Source organism: Natrix helvetica (genome assembly GCF_964273705.1).
Source record: "Natrix helvetica genome assembly, chromosome: 1".
Taxonomy (NCBI): Eukaryota; Metazoa; Chordata; class Lepidosauria; order Squamata; family Natricidae; genus Natrix; species Natrix helvetica.
In genome coordinates, this window is record NC_138548.1 from 74,212,450 (window position 1) to 74,234,338 (window position 21,889).

The following is a 21,889-nucleotide window of genomic DNA, read 5'->3' on the forward strand; positions in this document are numbered from 1 at the left end:
TTTTGGGCGGAGTGCAAAAGGCACTCGTCTCGGTTTAAGTCGGATTGGCGCCACTTTGGGGTCTAAATTGAATGAGATTGGTTTACCCACATACTTACCAAGACCGGGGCTGAACACATCCTCGAACTCCTTAAAAATCTGCTCAGCGCTACTGTTCTCCACGGCGTTGATTCCGGTGACTTCTAGCCCCAAGGATTCGAACCAATCCAGTCCTAGGAGGTTTTGTAACGGTGCGCTGGCGATGGTCACGGGCAGCTGGGCTACGATGTCCTTGAAACGGATCTGGAACGTGCCTTGACCCATGATGGGGACTCGGTTCCCCTGGTAGTCTCGTAGCAGGATGTCTGGAGCGCGTAGTTGGCTCTTTTTGAGGCTAGGGATAGCCTGTTTCATGGATGCCCATGAAATGATCATCAGGAACGATCCTGTGTCAACTTCCAGCTCGCAAGGTGAGCCCTCCAAGAGGACTGTGACTTTCAGCTTTTTAGGCCGCTTGGTGCGGACCTGACTTATTGTTGTGAGATACGTTCGCAACTCCTCTCTCTGGGTCAACTCTATCTCAGCATCTGTATCCTGAAAATACTCTCGTTGAGTGTCTTGATAGAACGCTCTCTCAGCTCTTGGTGTGTAATCTCTCTGGGAATACGTTTGCTCAGCTCTTTGGGGATTTTCTCTCTGGGTAAACACTTGTGGATTTCTCTCTGGGCGCCCTTTTTGATTTCGCCAAGCCCCTGGGTTGGGCTTCTGTTGGTGGTACGTAGGCGGCTGCCGTGAGGCAGGGACTTCGCTCCGGCACACTCGTGCGATGTGCCCAAGTTTGTCGCAATGTGAACACACAACGTTCCTGAACCGACAGGTAGACCGGGGGTGGTTTCCTCCGCAGCTTGCGCAGGGTGGCAAACGGAATCCGGATCTCCCCCCAGGCCTCACGTGGCTGCTTCGCATCAGGTGACTTTCCTCGAACTCGGGATCTTTGAAGTCTGGATTTGTGTCCTCGTAGTGTACTCTGGTGTGTCTTGGCGCTGGCTGGCTTGTGTTGAACCCACGTTGTATTGTTTCCGCTGATCTTTCCGCTGATTCTGAAGCTCTAGCCTCGTCGAGTGCAATCTGCAGGCTTAAATTGGTTTTGGCCAACAGCCGTTTCTGTAGGGAAATGTCTCTCAACCCGCATATGAGTCGATCCAGAATTTGCTCGTCCAGGTCTCTGAATCCACAATGTGTGGCTGCCTTTCGTAGAGCTGCAACGTACTGGTTGATAGATTCTCCCGCCTTCTGGTTCCTCGTGTTGAATCCTTGGCGACAAACGTGGCAGGAAGGTTTTGGCGCGTAATGGGTTTGCAGCGTCTGTTGCAACGCCGTCCATGATACCGCCTGAATGGGGGTTGGTTCAGAGAGGTCCCTGGCCGTTTCGAAAACTTCTCGGCCGCAGTAGCTCAGGAATATATTTTTCTTTCGAGAGTCCGGTATTCCTGTGTATTCGTTTGCTTCGAGAAAACACTCGAACCTGAGCATGTATGATTCCCAATGATCAGCGATTGGGTCGAATGGAGTTGGAGGAGTGTGCATCGCCATTTTCTCTCGTTTGAATTTGCCGCGCTGCGGTGTTCTGAGATGGCTGCCGGAATTTCTGCCGAATTCCTGGGCTGGATCAAATCCGGAGATTTTGAAGTAGCGTTCTTCGTCCTATCTGTCTCTCGATCCCATCCTTCGTCGCCAATGTTAGATCCGGGCAACGAGAGAACAGACTGCGGACACGAAGTGACTTAACAGCTCTTATTAGTAGTAGTAGTGATCCAGCTTGCTCTGTGGCCGGAGGGTTCCCCTTTTATAGGAATCGGGTACGCCTCTCGACCAATCAGAGCGATACCTGTTTCCCGCCGTAGCAGCGGACCAGAGAGGAGACTTGCTACGATATATGTTAATATCTAACAGTCACGTTGCCCTCCTGTGACGTTTCATGACGTTTTTCCCATTTGCGGAGCTGGGGGGGGGGGCTGGCCGGCATGTGATACATCCAGCCCGCAGGCCACCAGTTTTACACCCCTGTGCTAGATATTCTAATGCATGGTGTTTCCTAATAATTACAACAATCATTAAATACAATTGTCTCTTTATTGGCGCATGTTTGTGAACAGAAATAATACAATCCTCTTGCCCAAGTTCAAATTCCTTCTAGAAGATAGAAGGTGAGGTATTATAGACTCCAACCATTACTTATGCACATCCTTTTCAAATTCCAAACAATTGCATAAGCATAGAGCACTCTTGTAGTTTTAATGAATGTGCTTAGTTGCACTGTAAAACCTTGCCTTAATTTCAGTTTCTGTATACAAATATTGATCCTTCATCTGCAAAGGTGCATCCTTCTAAAGGTGTAAAGTTTAATATAAATATTGATTTACAACCAAATCAGAAATTAGATATTTTAATGTCTGATTCCCATTGTCTACATTATATATGAAAACCATTTTTGTGGGATAGTTGCAAAATTACAGTCCATATGCATATTTTAATCACACAAATAGTTCAGACCACACAGCTGCTTTCCACATTGGCATTAATGTCTTTCATAAGGATACTTGAGAACATAAGCAACCCTTCCGCCCAATTGTTCAATGGACAAGATTCTGTTATTGCAATCTTACAATTAAGGTAGTATTAGTATTTGTGGTTTTGGTTTCTTGTCTAGTCTACCTCAAAGGGTTGGCATCAATCTTGCCAGCCTGAAAGAATTTCTCCCCTCCCTTGCCTTTAAGAGACCTAGGGAAAGTCCCTTCTGAGAACCCCCCCCCCCTCCTGCTTCCATTCCTTCTATGGGCTGAGATATCTTTTGCCTAATTGTTGTCTTTTGTCTCCCAAGGTTATTCTCACAGCCTTTACAAAAGTCCTTAATGGTTATTCTACCAAGTATAGCCAATATGTCTGTGGCATATTTCTTGACTGTTGGTTTCTTTATTGCTTATAGTCAACCCTAAAGGGCAGAAGCTACCCATTACTATAATAATTTCAAGCTAGCAACCATATCTATTATCATTAGTTTAGTCTTCTTAATAGTCACTATGCTCCCTGACTTTCATTATTTCCAAGTCATTTGCATTTTTGGCAATCCTTAATTCATAATCCTTACCATATTATTGGGTCATAGTAGAAGAATGCACTCTTCTGAAATCTTCTCCTTTTCAAATATCTTCTACCTCTTTCCTCCCAATGATTCAAAGTGCATTTTAAGCACAGACAGAAGAATGAGATAACAGAGTTTTGATATGGTAGAATAGATACTAATATTTTGTCTACAGGTGGAACATAATCTTTTTCAGTTCATGCACCTGGAATTGTAGAGCTGCCCTATTTTTGAACCCACCACAGGTCTTTTCTTTTCCTGATTTGTTGCACTGTTTGGCTCTCTTCTTTTTCTTTCCCCTCACAAATTTTTCTGTTGTTATCAGGAACAACTAGTCGTCTCCTCCTCCTCCTCCTCCTCCTCCTCCTCCTCCTCCTCCTCCTCCTCCTCCTCCTCCTCCTCCTCCTCCTCCTCCTCCTCCTCCTCCTCCTCCTCCTCCTCCTCCTCCTCCTCCTCCTCCTCCTCCTCCTCCTCCTCCTCCTCTTCCTCCATCAGCCTTGTCCCTTGAACTGTCATCTTGGGCTGAGAGAGAGTGACAGACCAAAGTCACCCACCTAGCTTTCAAGCTTTAAAATGGGATTAGAACTCACCATCTCTTGATTTCTAGCCTGGTGCTTAAACCACTAGATTAAAGTGGCTCTTAATGACATATGAAACTATCAACTCATACCATTTTAATACTTTTTTTAAACCAAATGTTCCTAATGCTATCAGAACAGGATGAGATTTTGCAATAGAACCTGTAGAACAATTTTGAGATTTAGATTGTTATGTTAATTTAGTCTGCTGTTCAGACTAAATTGTCTGCTGCAATATTTCTCAACTTAGTACTATCCAGACAAGTTAGACTGCTACTCCAATTATCCACAACTAGTATACTAGCTAGAAAATAATAAGTGCTCAAGTTAGTGGCAAAGAGGCCTAAGATCAATATTTGAATGGGGGTGGCCAGAGCTTTAAAAGACTGAGATTGTGTACCTCACAGCTTCCTGCACTGTTTCCTTCTTTGTTTTCTTTGGTATTATACAGATGGCTGGCTGGCAAGACATGCATTTCATTGCAGGAGCTCATTTATTATTTTAGTTTTAAAAATGTTCTCTTTATAAATTGTACTTAATATTCTTAAATAATTATCCAGCACAGAGCTGACAAGCATTCCTGCCTTTAATAATATTCCAAAGGAAGGCAGGGCCAGGACAAAAACTACATTTAATTACATTTAAATGTAGTCCACGTTAAACAAATTAAATAAATACAGTTTATATATTCTTAGTAAATTCCCTCTTCTGTCATATTTAAAATTCAGGCTATGGGTCAGGTTCTGAAGATTACATTCAATGCTTCTACTAGGGTTGAGCCCTGCTGACCTATTGGCAGCACTGATGAGACATGTACTAAAATTCACTGTAAACAGAAGAACTTCGGGCTGTATAAAGGTTTAGACCTGGTTCCAGAAAGACGCTTGGGGGAATGCTCAAGGGGTTGCAAATTAAATTATCCATTGCTGATTTTTCTTGTAAAATGCCATAGGTCCCTAGTTAATTAGGTAGCATATAAGTGAGATGAGTAAATAAACAAATAAATAAAATTTAGCAACTGTCTAACCAGCTTCATGTTTTCTCAGTGTCGCATAATGATGACACAACTGCTTCAAAGAGTTACAAACAGGTGCTACATTTGCAGTGCCATGTGGTTTGAAGCCCTTGTTTAGAAACAAATGCAAATCATTGAATAACTTTTGAACAAAATGGTGAGTTGATCTGGAATATTTCCCCTGATATTCTAGGTTTTTTTTTTTTACTTGCATAGAATTCTTTTTTTTTCTCTTTAGAAAGAAAGGAACATTGCAAGTACTATCTTCTCCCTGCAGTTCAAATTGCAATTCATGTTACTGTGTATCCCCTTCCCCCCCACAATACCCTAGTGGTGTAGTTTCCAATTTGTTCCATAAATGGAAAGTATTTTTTTTCCTGCATCAGCAGGGCAGAGAAAGGTTTTCCTCGGTAGTGACAGACAGATACCTGGCCTTAGAGCACTGATAAGCCATCTTGGATGAGGAGGTAGTGATATTAGCATTTTCCTATCACCTACAAAGTCAGGCTATCAAAAAGGCTAAGAAACAGGAGTAGAGAAATGCAACAGTGGAAGCAGAGGACAGTACAAAAATCCTTTTGAATAAAGAGGAAATGTTTGAACTTGTTTTTTTTTAACGTAAGCTCCATCTGGCTTGTCCTTTAGCACTCTGGGAGATTTATGCTGCCTGCTGTATTTTGCTTCCGTCCCCACCTCTGTCCTGGGCAAAACAATGTGCAGTCTGTGCAGTGAGCCATTCCCTTTGAATCCCACCCCAATGACTTTCTTCATTTCTCATTAAACATTGGGAGAAAGCCAGCCGGAAGTGGACTCCTCTCCAACAGGGATTCAATCGCTTCTTCTCTATGCACATGGCGCTTCCAGGAACGTGCCTGCTCTCAGCTGCCAGTGTTGTTCTCCTCTTCCTGTTTATTTGATGTGGCGATGGTGGTAGTTTTAATTTCTCAAACCCATCTATGCCTTTTGAAAAGAGAGGGGGGGGAAGAGGGAGGAGGAGGGGGGGGAAAGGTCACAAATCAGTTCTTTACACTTGAGAAATGGAGTAATAACAGGTGGCAAGATCAGAGGCAGCCAAAGCCTGGAATTTTGGTTGTCATGGAAACATGTCAGCCTGCGGAGAGATGAGCTCTGTCAGCAGTAGGGGGGGAAAAGGCACACGAGGGGAAACTCAATGCCATTTACCCTGTAGGTTCAGATTGTATGTCAGCCGTCCCTCCGAGGGATGAAGGCTGGAAAGATATGAAAATGGGGAAGCCAAATCCTGCCCACACATTGGAACCGTTCAAAACCGCGTTTCTGCACAGCTTAAGCCATCAAACAAAAGCTTTTTGTTTTCCTTTTTGCAAAGAAAACACCCCAACTCTATTACCCATTGTGTTGTGTGCCGTTTGGTCTTCGTGCCAACAGAAAAGGCTCCGCTGGCAGGTAGACGAGTCGCACCAGAAGCAGATAACAGATTTCACATTGCGGATGCCATTAGAGTGTAAAATGCTTCCCTGCCTTTATTTTGCAAGTTCTAGTGTATAGTTTCTTCATGTCATTGATAGGAGTTTTTCTGGTTTTCTGGTGAAATGCTACCCAGAGCATTAAATTCAAAAGAGAGTTATGATGCTCAATGCTAGAGGATGTGTGTGCGTGTGTGTTCCTGTAGCCCTACTCCACCCCAAAACCCACCCTTAAGAAAATCTATTTTAAAGTAAAGGTAAAGGTGGAGAATGCTATAGCGAATCTAACAGAGGACATCTTCAGGAATTAGCACAGCCCAGAGTCAGTTTGACATTTATTGTCTGGCATGGAAACAGAATGGATTAGAAAAGAGACAAAAGTATACGATACCACCAAGAGAGTAAATGAATAGAAATGGAAATGGGCTGGTCACACAGGAAGAAGAACTGATGGCAGGTGGGGCAAGGCAGTCATAGAAGGGATCCCACTTGATAAAAAGTGTTCATGAAAGAGACCAAAAACAAGATTGCAATACATCAGCAAGGATTGGCAAAAGAAAGCCCAGGACTGTGTTGGTTGGAAACATGCAGAAGAGGCCTTCATCTTGCAGTAGATAGAAAATGGCTAAAATGGTGGTGGTGGTGATAGTGGTGTTGTGTTGGTAATGAAGATGATAACAGAAAGGGAAGGAAGAAGGCAAACCAAAAAAGAAACTGCTAAAGCCGATGCTCTGAGGGAAAGGCACGGAGACGGAATGGATGCAACTGTTATCTTTCCTCACACCTCTTCAGCAACAACCTTTATTAACACGAACTGAACCATGAATGAACACTTGTAGCCTGGCAGCTCTTTTAGATGCGAGTTGTCAGATCAGCAACAAATAGGAAGCCTGCTACGCTCCTGCCAGACTGCAGCTGCATCGGAACCAATAAGCACTCGCGCCTTGCTTGATTGACACGCGTGGTCGTAGGCGCGAGGACTTAGCACTCCTTTCCCCCGAATTGTGCAGACGTAGTCTTTTAGGTAGGCGGGCTTCCGGTGGCTCCTCCCCAAGTGACTCAGTTCTTGTTTGGCTGCCGGGGAAGGAGGTTGTTCCGACTCCTCCTCTTCTGATGGCATATGTTTGTCTAGACCTCCTGGAGACTCCGCCCTCGCCAGACGACTGGAATCATCAGGTACGTTTTCCAACAAGAACGAGGAGGGTTTAGAAGGAGGGTAGGTCTCAGCTGCATTGCAGTCTGGCTGGCAGGTGGTGGAGATAGGCTGGTTTGGAACTGGTGCCCAGCTAGGAGCAATGTGCCTAATTGGTAGATGGGTTTGCATGTTGCGGCAACGCAGCTGATCCACATAGCACCACCACTGGCATCTGTCCTCTAATTGGAGCCTATAAGAAATGGTCCAGTTACTTGAATAATTTGTCCAGAGACCCACTTAGGGGTTGCTATGCAATTCCTTGCAAACACCCTATCCCCTAGCTCAAAGATTTGGGTTTGCTCCAGTGGCTCTGGTGGGGAGGCCGCATGATAGGTAGGGTGTAGGCGGTCCAGTATGGTGCGAAGGCATCGCCCTATTAGAAGTTCGGCCAGACTTTTTCCAGATAATGGGCAGGATGTTGTATGTTGGGCCAATAAATACTGATTGACTTTCTGTCCCCAGTGGCCCAGCCCCATGTGCTCCAGGGCTTCCTTAGCTGATCTGACTGCCCGTCTGGCCCATCCATTGCTGGACGGGTATAGGGAGCTACCAGGGTGTGCCTAATTCCTAAACTAGAAAGGAATGATTGGAAAGCAGTGGATGTTAGTTGAGGGCCATTATCAGACAGTAAAGTGTCCAGTAGGGTATGGATGGTGAAGAGGTGCTGCAGTTCTTTAATGGTGGTCTCTGATGTGGTAGCATGCATGGGGGAGATTTCCACCCACCTTGAGAAGTCATCTACCACAATCAGAAAAGTATGCCCCTGAACCGGGCCTGCAAAGTCTATATGTATGCATGCCCATGGTCCCTGGGGCAACTCCCAGGTCCTGGTTGGAGCTGCCAGGGGAGTAGGATGGAACAGTTGGCAGGGAAGACATTCCACCACCCATTTTGCTATCTCAGCATCCAATTTGGGCCACCAGACATAGCTGCGTGGCCTTCATCCTAGCTATGCCTGGGTGACCTCCGTGGAGACGATGCAAAATGTGTGTGTGCAGAGGTGGGGGAACCACTACTCTGTTCCCCCATAATAGGCAGCCCTTGAGTTCTGAAAGTTCCAGCCGCCTATAGAAGTATGGCAGGAACTGCTCTGCTGCCTCTCCCCTAGGCCAGCCCCTGTGTACCCAGTCTAGTACTTGGGAGAGAATGTGGTCGTTTCTAGAGTGCCCGGTTATATCGGTGGCAGAGAGAGGCAATTCCAAGTCCTCAATCAGGGAGAGAGAGCAGGGGTTCCGGTCCCAGGCTTTGGATAGGTGTTAATCTCGTGGTCCAGTATGATTGCAGTGGTGTACCAATCTTGGAGACATTCTGGAACCCCACCTACGGCACAAGCTTCTTTCAGTTTGGGATCTGCAAGGGAAATCTTGGGGTTGGTTCCTTTCACCAGGTTCCCAGCCGGAATTCCTTTTCTTTAGCTTCTGCAGCTTCAACTATTTCTTTAGAAGGCGCATAGATAGTATCGAAAAATACAAGTGATCCGTTATCTTTGGCCTTCTCTGCTGCATTCTTTTCTTTCTCCATATTCACTGAAATTTCGTACTGCCCAAGGTTGGGTCAGAACTGGGATTCAGTACCCCTATAAAAGTAATTTTAAAGGGAGAATTGGGATAATGTCAGCGTTCCAAATATCATGCAGAATTAAATCAGAGTCCAAGGCAAAACTACCCTTAAAGTTCCAATTTAATAAGACAGACATGTTGGCATCATACTGTGGAATCCCAACTCTGGAAGTTACCTAGGATTCCCACCCAGTGAAAGTTCATGATCTTGTCCATACACCCAGTAATCCATCACATGGTCCAATCTTCTTCTTCCATGCTGTCATCTCCACCCCGCTGGTTCCTGTCAGGTGCGGAGACAAAGAATAACCTTGAGCTTCTAGAAATGATTTTTTATTTTGAAAACAACACATTCTACCCATTGCTATTCCCCCCCTTAATGAATATGCATACTAAAGATGAAGCTAGATGAGAGAGTGTGGCAGGCCAAAGATTCTTAAAGGAACTGCTGCAGGCCTGACAAAAACTTTGAAACCAAACGACATGCCGTACGTGATTGAAGAAGGTTCTATGTGTTATGTGCTGTCTGTCTATGCCTGTCCAAAAAAGAAAAATATTCTTTTTAAAAAAGAGAGAGAGAGAGAGAAGGAAAAGGAACAAGAAAAGATATTCAATGATTTTTGGGTTCGCGGAAATACCACCCCAAGAAAATATAAATTAAGAGCTGGAAGAGACTGCAGCAATAGAGAGGAGGAGAGGAAATGAGAGGAAAAGGAGGGAAGGAAGAGAGAGGTGAGGAGAAGAAGATGGAAAGGAGAGGGAGAGAAGGAGAGAGGGTAGGAAGGGGAAGAGGTAGAGAGAAGTAGGGGAGAGGTAAGATTAGAAGGAAGGGAAAGGAGAAGAGGAAAGAAGAAAGTAGAGAAGGGAGGGAGGGAGAGAAAGGAAGAGAGGAGAGGAGATGAGAGGAAGAGGAGGGAAGGAAGATAGAGAGGAGGAGAGGAAGATGGAAGGGAGAAGGAGAGAAAGAGAGAAGGAAAGAGAGTAGGAAGGGGAAGAGGAAGAGAGGAGGAGGGGAGAGGTAAGGGGAGAAGAAAGGGAAAGGAGGAAGTTAGAAAGTAGAGAAGGGAGGGATGGAGAAAAGAAAGGGAGAAGGAGGTGGTGTCAAAACAGGCGAGGGATGGTAAATGAAACAACCCAAATGGAATAGTATAATTCTATAAATGGAATGACAAATGTATAAGAACCATGAATGTTAAAAAAAAAGAATAATAATCTTGTGAATATATACCTATAATTGTATATATAGAACAAAAAAGAAAAAACATTTTTTTAAAAAAATCATGAGGACTGTGGGTGCCAGAGCCTCCACAGACAAAGGGCAGCGGCTCAGGACATCCGCGTGACCCTATGACTTCCTGGCCTGTATTCCAAGCGGTAACAATATGCAGCTAGGAATTCAGTCCACCGCGACATGCACGGGGGCAATATGGCAGGAGCTGGTCGGTCTCCTGATAGTATGCCAAGTAGAGGTTTGTGATCAGTCTGTAGTACGAAAGAACGGCTGTAAAGATAGTGATGGAATCTCTTGATTCCAGCCACGGCCGCCAATGCCTCCTTGTCCAATTGGCTGTAATTCCTTTCAGCCTTGGACAAGGAGTGGGAAAAGTAAGCCACAGGGGCTTTGCCACCATTTGGGCAGCCGTGGCTTAGAATGGCCCCCATCCCATAAGGTGAAGCTTCGGTAGTCAGAATGAGAGGTAGGGACTTGCTGTACTGTATGAGCACAGTGGATGACGTCAGGAGAGATTTGACAACCGTGAATGCATGCGCTTCGTAGCTGCCCCATCTCCAGATTGCGGAAGTGTCAAGGAGCTGATGCAAAAGGTTCCACAACGGAAGCCTTATGGAGTAAAAACATAACATTAAAAAATTAAAGGCCTAAGAAGGTTTGTAATGCCATCCTGTTGGTTGGAGCTGGAGCCTTCTTAATGGCTTCAACCTTAGATGGAGTCGGGTGGATGCCTTGGGCGTCAATATGAAACCTGAGGAAGTCAACCGACTCCACACCCATATGGCACTTAGTTTTCTTTAATTTAAGCCCCGCTTTCCGGAAAGGGAGGAAGACTGACCTAAGTTTAGTTAGTAATTCCCCACAATTCTGAGCTGCAATCAGCACATTGTCAAAATAGGGCAGAAACCCTGATAAGCCATGGAGCAGGCACTCCATAATGCTTTGAAATATGCCGGGAGCCATGCAGACCCCAAACTGGAGCCTGCGGCAGCAAAATTCTCCACAATGGGTGACGATCGTCTGAGCATCAGCCATTGCGTCGGCGATAGGTAATTGCTGATATGCTTGAGCTAAGTCAAGCTTAGCAAAAATATGACCACGCCCCAGTGAGTGCAGCAGATGTTGCACCACTGGAACTGGGTAGGAGTGTGCTTGAAGGGCCTTATTTATGGTAGATTTAAAATCAGCACAGATCCTAATGGAGCCATCTGATTTGATTGGAATCACTATAGGGGTTTCCCACTTAGTGTAATCTACAGGCTCAAGGACTCCCTGCTGAATCAGTTTATCTAATTCAGCATCTACCTTATCTTGCAGTGCAAAGGGAACCCCGCCTAGCCTTTAACTGGATAGGTGAGACATTTGGGTCAAATTTAAAGAGATTGGGGACTCAGTATATTTACCCAAGGTATTGCTAAAAACATCTTCGAACTCCTTGGTCAGGTCATTGAAGTCAGCAGCAATCTCAGTTGTGTGAATCCCTGAAATAGAAAGCCCCAAAGCCCCAAACCACTCTAGCCCTAATAAAGTGGCTAAAAGGCCATCTACTACTATCAAGGGTAGGTAGCCTTTTAATTGGCCATGCTCAATTTTAAAACTCCCCCTGCCCACTATAGGAATAGGATTGTTTTGGTAATCTTTTAAAATGCAGCTGCTATGGGTCAATTTGCCTTTTGAAAAATTGGGCAGTAGCCTCTTGAGGGTGCCCCAGGCTATAATGGATTTAGCTGACCCCGTGTCAATCTCCATTTTACATGGAGCTCCCTCAAGGAGTACAGTAATATATATCTTCTGGCAGCTACGTTTCCCCGTGGATGCGGTGTTGATGGTTTCTGCGACATCATCATCACAGTCGATGGCATGGCAGTCATCTCTGGTTCAGAATGGGCGTCTCTCAGATGGTCAATTTGCAGGTTGACTATTGTCTATAGTCGGAAGAGTAGCGTGGCAAACATATGTGAGATGTCCAGTTTTGCCACATCCCCGACAAGTGGCTGACTTGAACCAGCAAGTGGACTGCATATGATTCCCACCACAACTCAGACAGCTGGCCTGAGATTATTTCGTGGGCTGCTTCCAGCGGTTGGACGCAGTTAATTTCAGGCGGCTCACTTTGTCAGCTGCCCACTGCTCGTCCCCTTCTTCAGCTGCTTGTTGGTTCACAAGAGTATTTGCTGAGGTTTGGTTGTGGGCAGCTTGATACTACTTTATTTCTGCCGCGGATTGTTCAGCCGCTCATGCTTCATCAAGGGCCATAGCCAGCGTCAGCTCAGATCTAGCTAACAGTCGGCGTTGGAGCTGCAAATCTTTGCTTCCACAGACCAATTGTTCCAATAAAGCTTCATCCAGGTCTGGAAACTCACAATAGATAGCGGCTTGTCTGAGCAACACCATAAACTGGTCTACAGTTTCTGTCTCCTTTTGTATGCATTGGCGGAAAGCAAACCGCCAGGTGAAACAGGATGGAGCCGGTGCATAATGTCCCTTTAACTTGGCCAGCAGGATATCCCAAGGTGAAGACCACCATGAACTAATGCTGGAGCTGCCAAAGCTCGGGCCATAGAGAACATCTCCAGCCCACATAAACTTAGGAAATATCCTCTCTTCCTCTCTGTGGATATCTCAGTAAAATCATGGGCAATAAGGAAGCATTCAAAGGGCTGAATGAACGCTTCCCAAGATTCCCTCTCTGGCATGAATGCGGCGAAGGGAGGTATTGCCGTCATTGTGAGGAACATTGTCAGTGGCTATTACTTTGAGAAATCAATTGATTTCCTCTCAGGATCCCACCTTCGTCGCCAGTGTTAAAGCCTATGCTCTGGGGGAAAGGCACGGAGACGGAATGGATGCAAGAACCTTTATTAACGCGAACTGAACAATGAACGAACACTTGTAGCCTGACAGCTCTTTTATATGCGAGTTGTCAGATCAGTAACCAATAGGAAGTCTGCTATGCTCCCACCAAACTGCAACTGTGTCGGAACCAATAAGCACTCGCACGTTGCTTGATTGACACCCGTGGTCGTAGGCACGAGGATTTAGCAGAAACTCTTGCCTTTCATTCTGAACATTTCTAGAAGGCCTCATTTTAAAAAAGTGAGGATGGTGGTCCAAAGCTTCTTTTTAAATTAAAAGAATAAAACAAACAACCACGGTTGATTTTTGAGTAGCAATTCATAGGAGCTACCGGTTTATAGATTAGTTTGTTCCTTATTTTTGAAAATATATATGAAAATAACGATGTGATACAGTTTACCAGAGCCAATAATCTTTGGCTCCATAGCATCCAACATAGTTGAAGGTCAGAAAACTTGTGATAGTGGCAAAGAATGAGGATCAAGCTGCTATGCGTTCCATCTCCCTCCTAGATGTTGCAATGAAGATACAGGGCCATACTGGTGTGGAAAGAATGATGGCTGTTTACTATTCCTAACTTCTGACCAAAAAGAAATTGGATTGGATTCCTTCTAAGCTAGTTGAACTTAGGTCACTCTTCATTCATATAATAATACTAAAGTAAGAGTTACAATTGCTTGCAGGCTGAGAACCATGCCGATCTTTTCAGGGCCATGGAATGGATTTAGGAAAAAGAAGTGAATTAGTCCAGGACAAAGATGACATTTGTTGCAATTTAACATATTATTAAATAATATTTAATGACATTTAATAACATTAATGTGATGTTATGTATTCCATTTGTATGTATTCTGTAGATATTTAATAATTTTCTTCCTCAGTCACATTAAAAATTACATCTTTTGAAGTAATGCTGTATTCAAGGCTTTTGGGAAAAACAGGTGGTTTTGGATTCAAGTGTGGTAAACTTTCATGCTAAATAATGAAATTTATTTATTTTTTCTAGCTTAGAACCCAACACAAGAAAGAAATGGTGGTCATAAGCCATGGAAAATGAGTTCATATAGCATACTAAACCCAGGATAAAACACATTATGGCTCACTATTGTTTAACAATAGTTTTTGTCACATTTATTACTGCTTTTGAGTTGTATTGCATTTTAAAACCTAACTGGGATCCAACTGCTTTAATTTCTTTTAGAGAGCCAAAGGATCAAAGCCCAACTTTGATCCGTTGGCTTTGACCAGTTCAATTTTTCAGTTCATAAATGCGGTGTCCAAATACAACTAAGTTAATAAGAATAAAAGATACACATAGAATTTCTCCCAATTTAAAATAATATACTTCTACCTACAGCCCAAAAAGGACCAGATGGGGCCATCATTTCCAATAACTACTGTGATTTCTGCCTTGGAGGATCTAATATGAATAAAAAAAGTGGACGACCAGAAGAGCTTGTTTCATGTTCGGACTGTGGGCGTTCTGGTAGGTGATATGTTATTGCAGCTATCTGTGAGCATTAAGCAACAAAAACACTCTTTTCATATCTTGATGTTTATAGAGATAAGATTAAGGGATTGTTGAGTGGATTATGTTTTACAATATACGATTGAAAGCATATTTTAAAAGTAATGGATGAACAGAAAAGTAGAAAGTCTTGTAGAAAGACATTTGTTGTCATTTAGATGAAGACAAGATTAAAGGAGAGTTTTTCTCTTCACATGTTACATTTGGTATTCAACAATGTGCCACTCAAATTTTCTACAGCCTGGATTATGACCCATACAATGGGTCATTCTTTCTGTCTCTGCCTCTCTTTGTCTTTCTCTTTCTCATACATGCACACAAACAAGCACACCTCAGATTATGGGGTAAGGTTGAAGACAACTGACTGATATTATTTTTTAGAATGTAACTTTTAGGGAGTTTTTATTTCTCCATTTAATATATATGCTTGTGTATGTATTTATAAGCGTGTGCTTTATAAAAATTACTTGCTCCATCTTAAGAATTTTTTATTTCTTAGAAGTTGTGTTTGGATATTTTTATTTATTAGAATTTATCCCAACTTATTAATTTATGAGTAAGTTGAATATTATTTTAACAAAGAAAGTTTGTAAAAGCATTGACTATGATGTACCATATATGTTTTAAAAATCATTTTTAAAAAACTACTTTAAGACTTAAATTTAAAACCCATTTTTAAAGTATACATGTAGCCCTTCTGTGACAAGGTTTTTATTTCCTATTTTATTTCTTAAGCTTCCAGAGATGTTATTTATGATAGGAACTATTTTTTGTCTTAAATATGTATATGGATGGGGATAATATCACAAGTGTATGCACTGCATATACACAATATAAAATTCAGTTTGTTGTTTCTAAAAATTGTTAACTTGAGTCTATTGTTAAAACAATGCCAAAACTTTTTTTGAAAAAAATTATCAGAAATCCTTCATTAATTTCCCTTGCTTCACTAAATATGTATTGATAACAACAGAATGCTTTTTTATTTTTCTGGAGCTTCATGCTTATTAAAGGGACAACAAAGAATTGTGTAGCACTTTAAAGAATCATCTTCATAAAATTAATGCAGCTTTAGTCATCCAGTCTTTTGGGATGAGTGACCATAATAAATTTAATAAAATTAAAGCTAGATAAACTTATCCTAGATAAGCAAACAGTGCATATGTGTCACACATGCATATATGGACCTATAACTCTAACATGCTACATAATGCATTTTTCAGTCACAAAATGCAAGAAAGGGATTTCTATGTGTTCCATGGCCTCTAATATGACTGGACAGGGGAAACTTTTACCTTTAGCTTTTATCCCTGACCTTATATACATGTTTCTTGTTCTCCACCAGAATAAATCACATCATACATTTCTCTAGCTACACTGATTTCAGGATTTTGGTTGCAATATTATTCATCTGCTTATTTAACAGCATTTATACCCTGCTGCAATTAATTAAACTCTCAGCAAATTACCGATTTCTATCGGGCCATCTACACATAACCCAGGTGGAAAAACGGACAAAACACAACAATATTGGAGACAGAAAATGTCAAATTAATCCTGGAGTGGAGAAAAAAAGCCCAAACATCAGTTGTTCCAATTAGCATCATTTAAACATGATCAATTATGTAAAGCCCTACTTGAACAATGTTACTTTGTTCTCCTAGACCTTGAACAGTAGGCCTGTCCTTGAGTATTGTGGGATTTCCCTCATCTGAAAGAACTATTGGTAAATAAAAGCAGGCTGCTTATCAGACATAGAAATATAAGGACAAAAACTTGCAAATTTGAGACTTTGCCTACCCAACCACCAATTTTATCTATGCATATATTTACAGAATGGTATTGCAGGAGCTACAATTCCTCAATTTGTGACATGCCTGCATAAAAACCTGGCGAAGAGACATCCTGGTTCTGGGTAAAGATCCATCTAATCTAACACTCTAGCACACAATAATAGCCAAGCAGATGCAAATGGAAAGCCCCAAACTAGGATGTTAGTGTAATAAATCATCCCTCAAATGTCAGTCATATGATTAATACAATATAGATAGATAGATAGATAGATAGATAGATAGATGATAGATAGATAGATAGATAGATAGATAGATAGATAGATAGATAGATAGATAGATAGATACATGTGTGTGTGTGTGTGTGTGTAGTATTTACTGATATAGATGGTTGTCCCACAGTACCATCTACTATCTAATAGAATAGAAAGATGTGTATGTAGGTGTGTGTATATATATATATGTATGTATATGTATACAGTATGTATATGTGTGTGTATACACACACACACATACATATACACATACATACATATATATACACATATATACATACACACACACACACACACACACATGCAAAAGGCAAAATTGCAGTGGATATTTAAAAAAGGCAGAAATTAGTGGCTGCTGTAAAAAAATATACTTTTTTTAATCCCTTGCTATAGACATCCTTGATATGACATCATTCTGAGGATTTTGTTAGGGAGAGTGTTAGGGAGAGTATAGTAACCATATGCTGGCAGCCAATGAAAGGAATATGGTACTATCTTTGCTGCTGCCAACATAAAAAACAGTGGCAAGTAATGTCAAAGATGAAGTGAGTGATTTTAGTTTCATGTTGATCCTGAAAGTTTTAAAAAATGGGTTTTGTGCTATGTCACACAAGCATATCCCTTTGGTTCCATGGCCAGATAACTCCAATATTTAGAGGGCTCCTCCCTCTGTTTCTTTATATCTATATCCATATATCTGTGTGATGCATGCATTCATTTTAGGAAAGTTCATGAAAGCTTGGGTCACTTTATCTTTAAAATACCACAAGGTGTTTTAATTTGCTACACCAGGAAAGCATAGCTTCCCTCTGGATATTTTTATTGACAATAATTAATTCTGACCATGTTCATTGTCTGTGAACTACCAACCAGAGGCAGAATTTCCAACATACTTTACTTTTCATACTTACTTTTATATTAAAAAGGTTTTCTTATCTTCTTGTTCTCATATTTGTAAACCATCTTCAAAATATGCCATAGCAGTTTGATTTTATATATGGCTTTTTAATGATAGAGTTTAGTGTATGTATGTGTATGTGTATATATGTGTGTGTGTGTGTGTACACACACACACAGACACATACATACATATATACATATATATGTATATGTGAGTGTTTTTGTATGTGTGTATATACACACACTTATACCAAAACTTATTTTATCTCTATATAGTTACATTGTATGCTTATTAGAACTACCGATCAACAAGGAATAGGGGAAGGAAATATTTCACACTTTAAGGAATGGATTCTGTAACATAATGTTTCTGATATATATTAAAAATTATATACTGTATTAGAAGTCCTCCACCCTCTCTCTCCCTCCTGTTTTGAAATGTTTACTTTTTACTTAAGATATTTTTACAGACATTTATTGCAATATGTATTTATTGTTAAAATGCTTTCTATTTTAATTTGCAAAGAAATCACACCGCTTAGGAGAACTGGTACAGAAAGAGAACTCAATGAGTTTTTTTTTAAATGGGAAACTTATGAAATGGGTTATTATCCTAAAATAAAGTGGTTGCTACCAAATAAAAGACAATCATTGTACCCTGCACTTTTAATGGATGCACAATACAAACTCTGGGCTCAAGAGAAAGTTACTCATATAATTACAAAAATATTTTCTGTGTGTTTCAAAAAGAGAGGAAAGCAGGGTTAACCCTTTTGCTGCCTTAGATTATGGGGCATCTGGAGTGGTATAAATATTATTTTTTTAAATATATATATATCAGTTGTTGTTTATAATTTCCTTACTATTCATGTTTTTTTTAATTGCTTTCCATTATTGTCCTGAATATATGTGTGTGTGTGCATGTACGCACAGGCACATATACATATATATTTACGACTGAGGTAACTCTTTTATCTGAAATTTCTAATAATGATTAAAGTAATGTTAAATGATGAAATAAATCATGATGCCTGTTACTTAACCCATGTGCTGATATATTCATCATACATGTCAGCTCATTTGGGAAGAGAAAGCAGGAAGGAAGAAGCGGCTGCAGCATTTCCCACGGAGGACTTGTTCGGTTCCACCTCGGAAAGCGACACCTCAACTTTTCATGGTTTTGATGAGGATGATTCGGAAGAGCCTGTCTCAAACTGGAGCAGCAGCTCCCACTCTGCAAAGAAAAAGGGCAGTTGTTAAAATAACTAAAGCACACAAACTCTATGAATGACTTTTCTGCCCTTTCTGCTACTTTTAAACTCTTACTGTTGTTACTGCATTTTTTTTTTTAGAGCCACCTGTTTTCACTCTGGGGCGAATACACTGAAAGCACAACAAACTAATTTTTTAAAAAAGAAAACCTCTGAAATCTTTTTTTTTAATGTTTATTTTCAATATTTCCTTAACAGTGCAAATGTGAAATGTGGATATCCTTTTTTTAAGTAATAAGTAAACAATTAAATAGAAGAGCGCTAATTTTATCAGCTTTTAAGATATATATAGATATATATAGGTATAGATATATACATATATATTATACACAGGTACAATACAAAATCGGAAGGGTTGGACACCAGCAGGTACCTATTTCAAATAGTGTTTTAAATATTTATTTCTATATTCTATATATTATTAGAAGAAAGACTTTTGAGATTAAGGCAAAAAAAAAAGAGCATGAATTCTATGCGATAATCTAATTGTTAAAAAAAAGAGAAACAATGATAGTATGAATAGTTCAAGATGAAAAGGAAATCCAAATGTTTGCAAGTGTGAATTTTGCACTGCAAAAAAATTGCATTTATTGTAGCACACTGGATTTTTTTTCCTATTCCCCTTTTGTACTACTGCTATGTTCACCGTTAAGAATATAGCAAACACAAGGATGATTGACAAAATCACAAACACAAATTTCCTGCCATCTTCATTTGGACACATTTTTATGTCTTCATCTCTCCAAGCTTAGCATCTTTTTACCAGCCACTGCTTTTTGGATCTATTTTGCTTGTTCTTTCCATCACCATTTTAGAAAGGACTTTCTGAGCACATCTGTGGAATACACCCATTAATTCTATGGATGAAATAAATAATGTGAATCTTGAAAGGAAAGGAAAGAAAAGAAAAATATACCTCATGTTCCTTGTTTTATTTTAAAAAAAATAATATTAAAAACCCATTTAGTCTTATTTTTGATATTTTTCTTGAAATAAACCAAAGCAATACTCACTAATTTTCAAAGGGCAGCAGAGAATACCGAAACTGATTTGCTATTCCAGCAACATAAACTTGAACAGCAGGATTAAAAAGGTAAGTTGCAAAATAAGCATGTTTTGTTCTTCATGAAATGCTTGTGCTTTGAATTTGTTGCAAATAATCATTGTGGCTAGTGAAACTCAAGATAGAGAAACAAATTAGCCAATATATGAATGAGATAAGAGATACCTCTTTGTGATAAAACCAATCAAATCAGCAAGTGTCTAATTAATTTTAATTATCCATTGCTTTTAAATAAGGAAATGGTGGCCATCAACTTCAGAACAATCCAGGATATTGTTTAATTTTAAGTACCTGGATTCCAAAATTGAAAATCAGTTTCTGGGTTCAGACAAAATGGTGGTTAATGTGAGACTTCCCACTTTGTAAATTTTGTAAAGAGATTAATAAAGGACTATATGGATAGGCAAAATTATTGTTCATAGTATCTTAGTTTATTAGTTCAGCAATTCATCATATTTTACATTAATTAATATGTCATACGTAACTGTGGTCAAGATACTAATTTAAAATGAAAATGCAATTTAGTTGACTGAATTATGTCTGTTTTCTATGTGTCTATATGTACATTTATGCCTTTGTGTATGTGTTTTGATAGGCAAGTATAAGTAGAGATATCAGTAATTGTTCCATCTCATATCACATAACAATTACATTTGAAAAGCTGAGGAATCTGAATACTATTGAATTCAGCATTCTGTATCTTACTTTATTTTATTTATAAACCTTATTTAATTTAAATTATTTATTTATATATTTAATATATATGTTATATTACACAGTGTCTCTGTGTCTTACATTAGTCAAACAGATACATGCTGAATGTCATAAATGGGACATTAATGTAATAGCCCTCCTATTTAAATATGGTACTTTTGATTGAGCTATCAGTAGAAATACATAGTAATTCATATTTGTTAATTTTATGAATACATAGTTCCTTTTAAACTCATCTAAATGATGTCATAACTTATTTGATAATGCAGAATTCTGTTCATCAGTCTTGAATTTCCTCACATTTAGTTTCAGTGGCTTAATTTAAATTCTATTATTAGTAGAAAAACTTCTTGCTCAATACATTTTCTATTCTTTTTTAACTTAAAAACATCTTAACATTGTACTGTCTCCCCACAGAACTACATCTCCATATACAATTAATAATATAATAGAAATAAACCTAAATCTGCATCCCCTTATACCTAAGCCAATGTTTTTCTTTGTACTTTTTTTCTTTTTAATGAATGAAATAAATGGCCATTTTATAGTCAAAAGCTTTTTCTGTAATGATTCTGTGGGACTTACCGTATTTTTCGGAGTATAAGACGCACTAAGATTTTGAAGAGGCAAATTAAAAAAAGTTTTTTTTGCATTCTGCAGACCTCTCCAAAATCACCAATTTTTCGCAAAAAAGGGCCTGGTTTTTTTTTTTAAAGGGCATGAATAGCCTTAAGGTGGCTTGTACAGTGCTCCTGGGGGGCGGGGGCCCAAAAATGAGCAAAAACAGCCAGGGTTTTTTTTGCAAAAATGGGCCCATTTTTTTGTCAAAAATAGGGCATGCATAGCTTTTAGGAGGCTTATAGAGTGCTCCTGGGGGCTGGAGGGGGGCAAAATTCTGCCCTCCCCAGCCCCCAGGAGCTGTCTGAAAGCCTCGATAAGGGTATGCAAGGCAATTTTGGTGAAGGGGGTGGGGTTTCAGAGGAAAAAAATGCTGTATTCAGTGTATAAGACGCACCCAGATTTTCAGCCTCTTTTTTGAGGGAAAAAGGTGCGTCTTATACTCCGAAAAATACGGGTAGCTGATATAAAACATACTCAGGATGCAAATAGAAGAAAATAAGTTTATTTAGATCTATAATTATAAAAAGCAGATCTGCCCAAATGCACAAGCAACTAATAATATGTTGGTCCAAAGAGAATATAACATTTTTGTTTTCAGAATTTTTGTCAAACAGTCAAAACATTTTGCAAGAATTACTTGGCTACAGATAACAGTAGTTCCAGAAGAGAAGGCTAACAGCAACAGGAAACATAAATTGTTGTTTGGGGCACATAGTTTACAATAATG

General features: G+C 40.2%; 1 protein-coding gene across 8 annotated transcripts in view; it reads left to right on the forward strand.

Annotated features, from left to right (window-relative positions):
- Positions 1–21,889, forward strand: part of DPF3 (double PHD fingers 3) — a 262,300-nt gene that overhangs the window by 208,745 nt on the left and 31,666 nt on the right. For 3 of the 8 annotated variants that reach the window (XR_014174206.1, XR_014174207.1, XR_014174208.1), the window contains exons 8-9: positions 14,358–14,486; positions 18,569–19,857. Coding sequence is in view for 5 of the 8 variants with exons in the window: in XM_081939669.1 (XP_081795795.1) it covers positions 14,358–14,486; positions 19,790–19,857 (197 nt within the window). In the remaining 3 variants the exon portion in view is untranslated. The remainder of the gene's footprint in view (positions 1–14,357; positions 14,487–18,568; positions 19,858–21,889) is intronic. The other 5 variants (XM_081939669.1, XM_081939668.1, XM_081939670.1 and 2 more) reach the window with 2 other exon arrangements.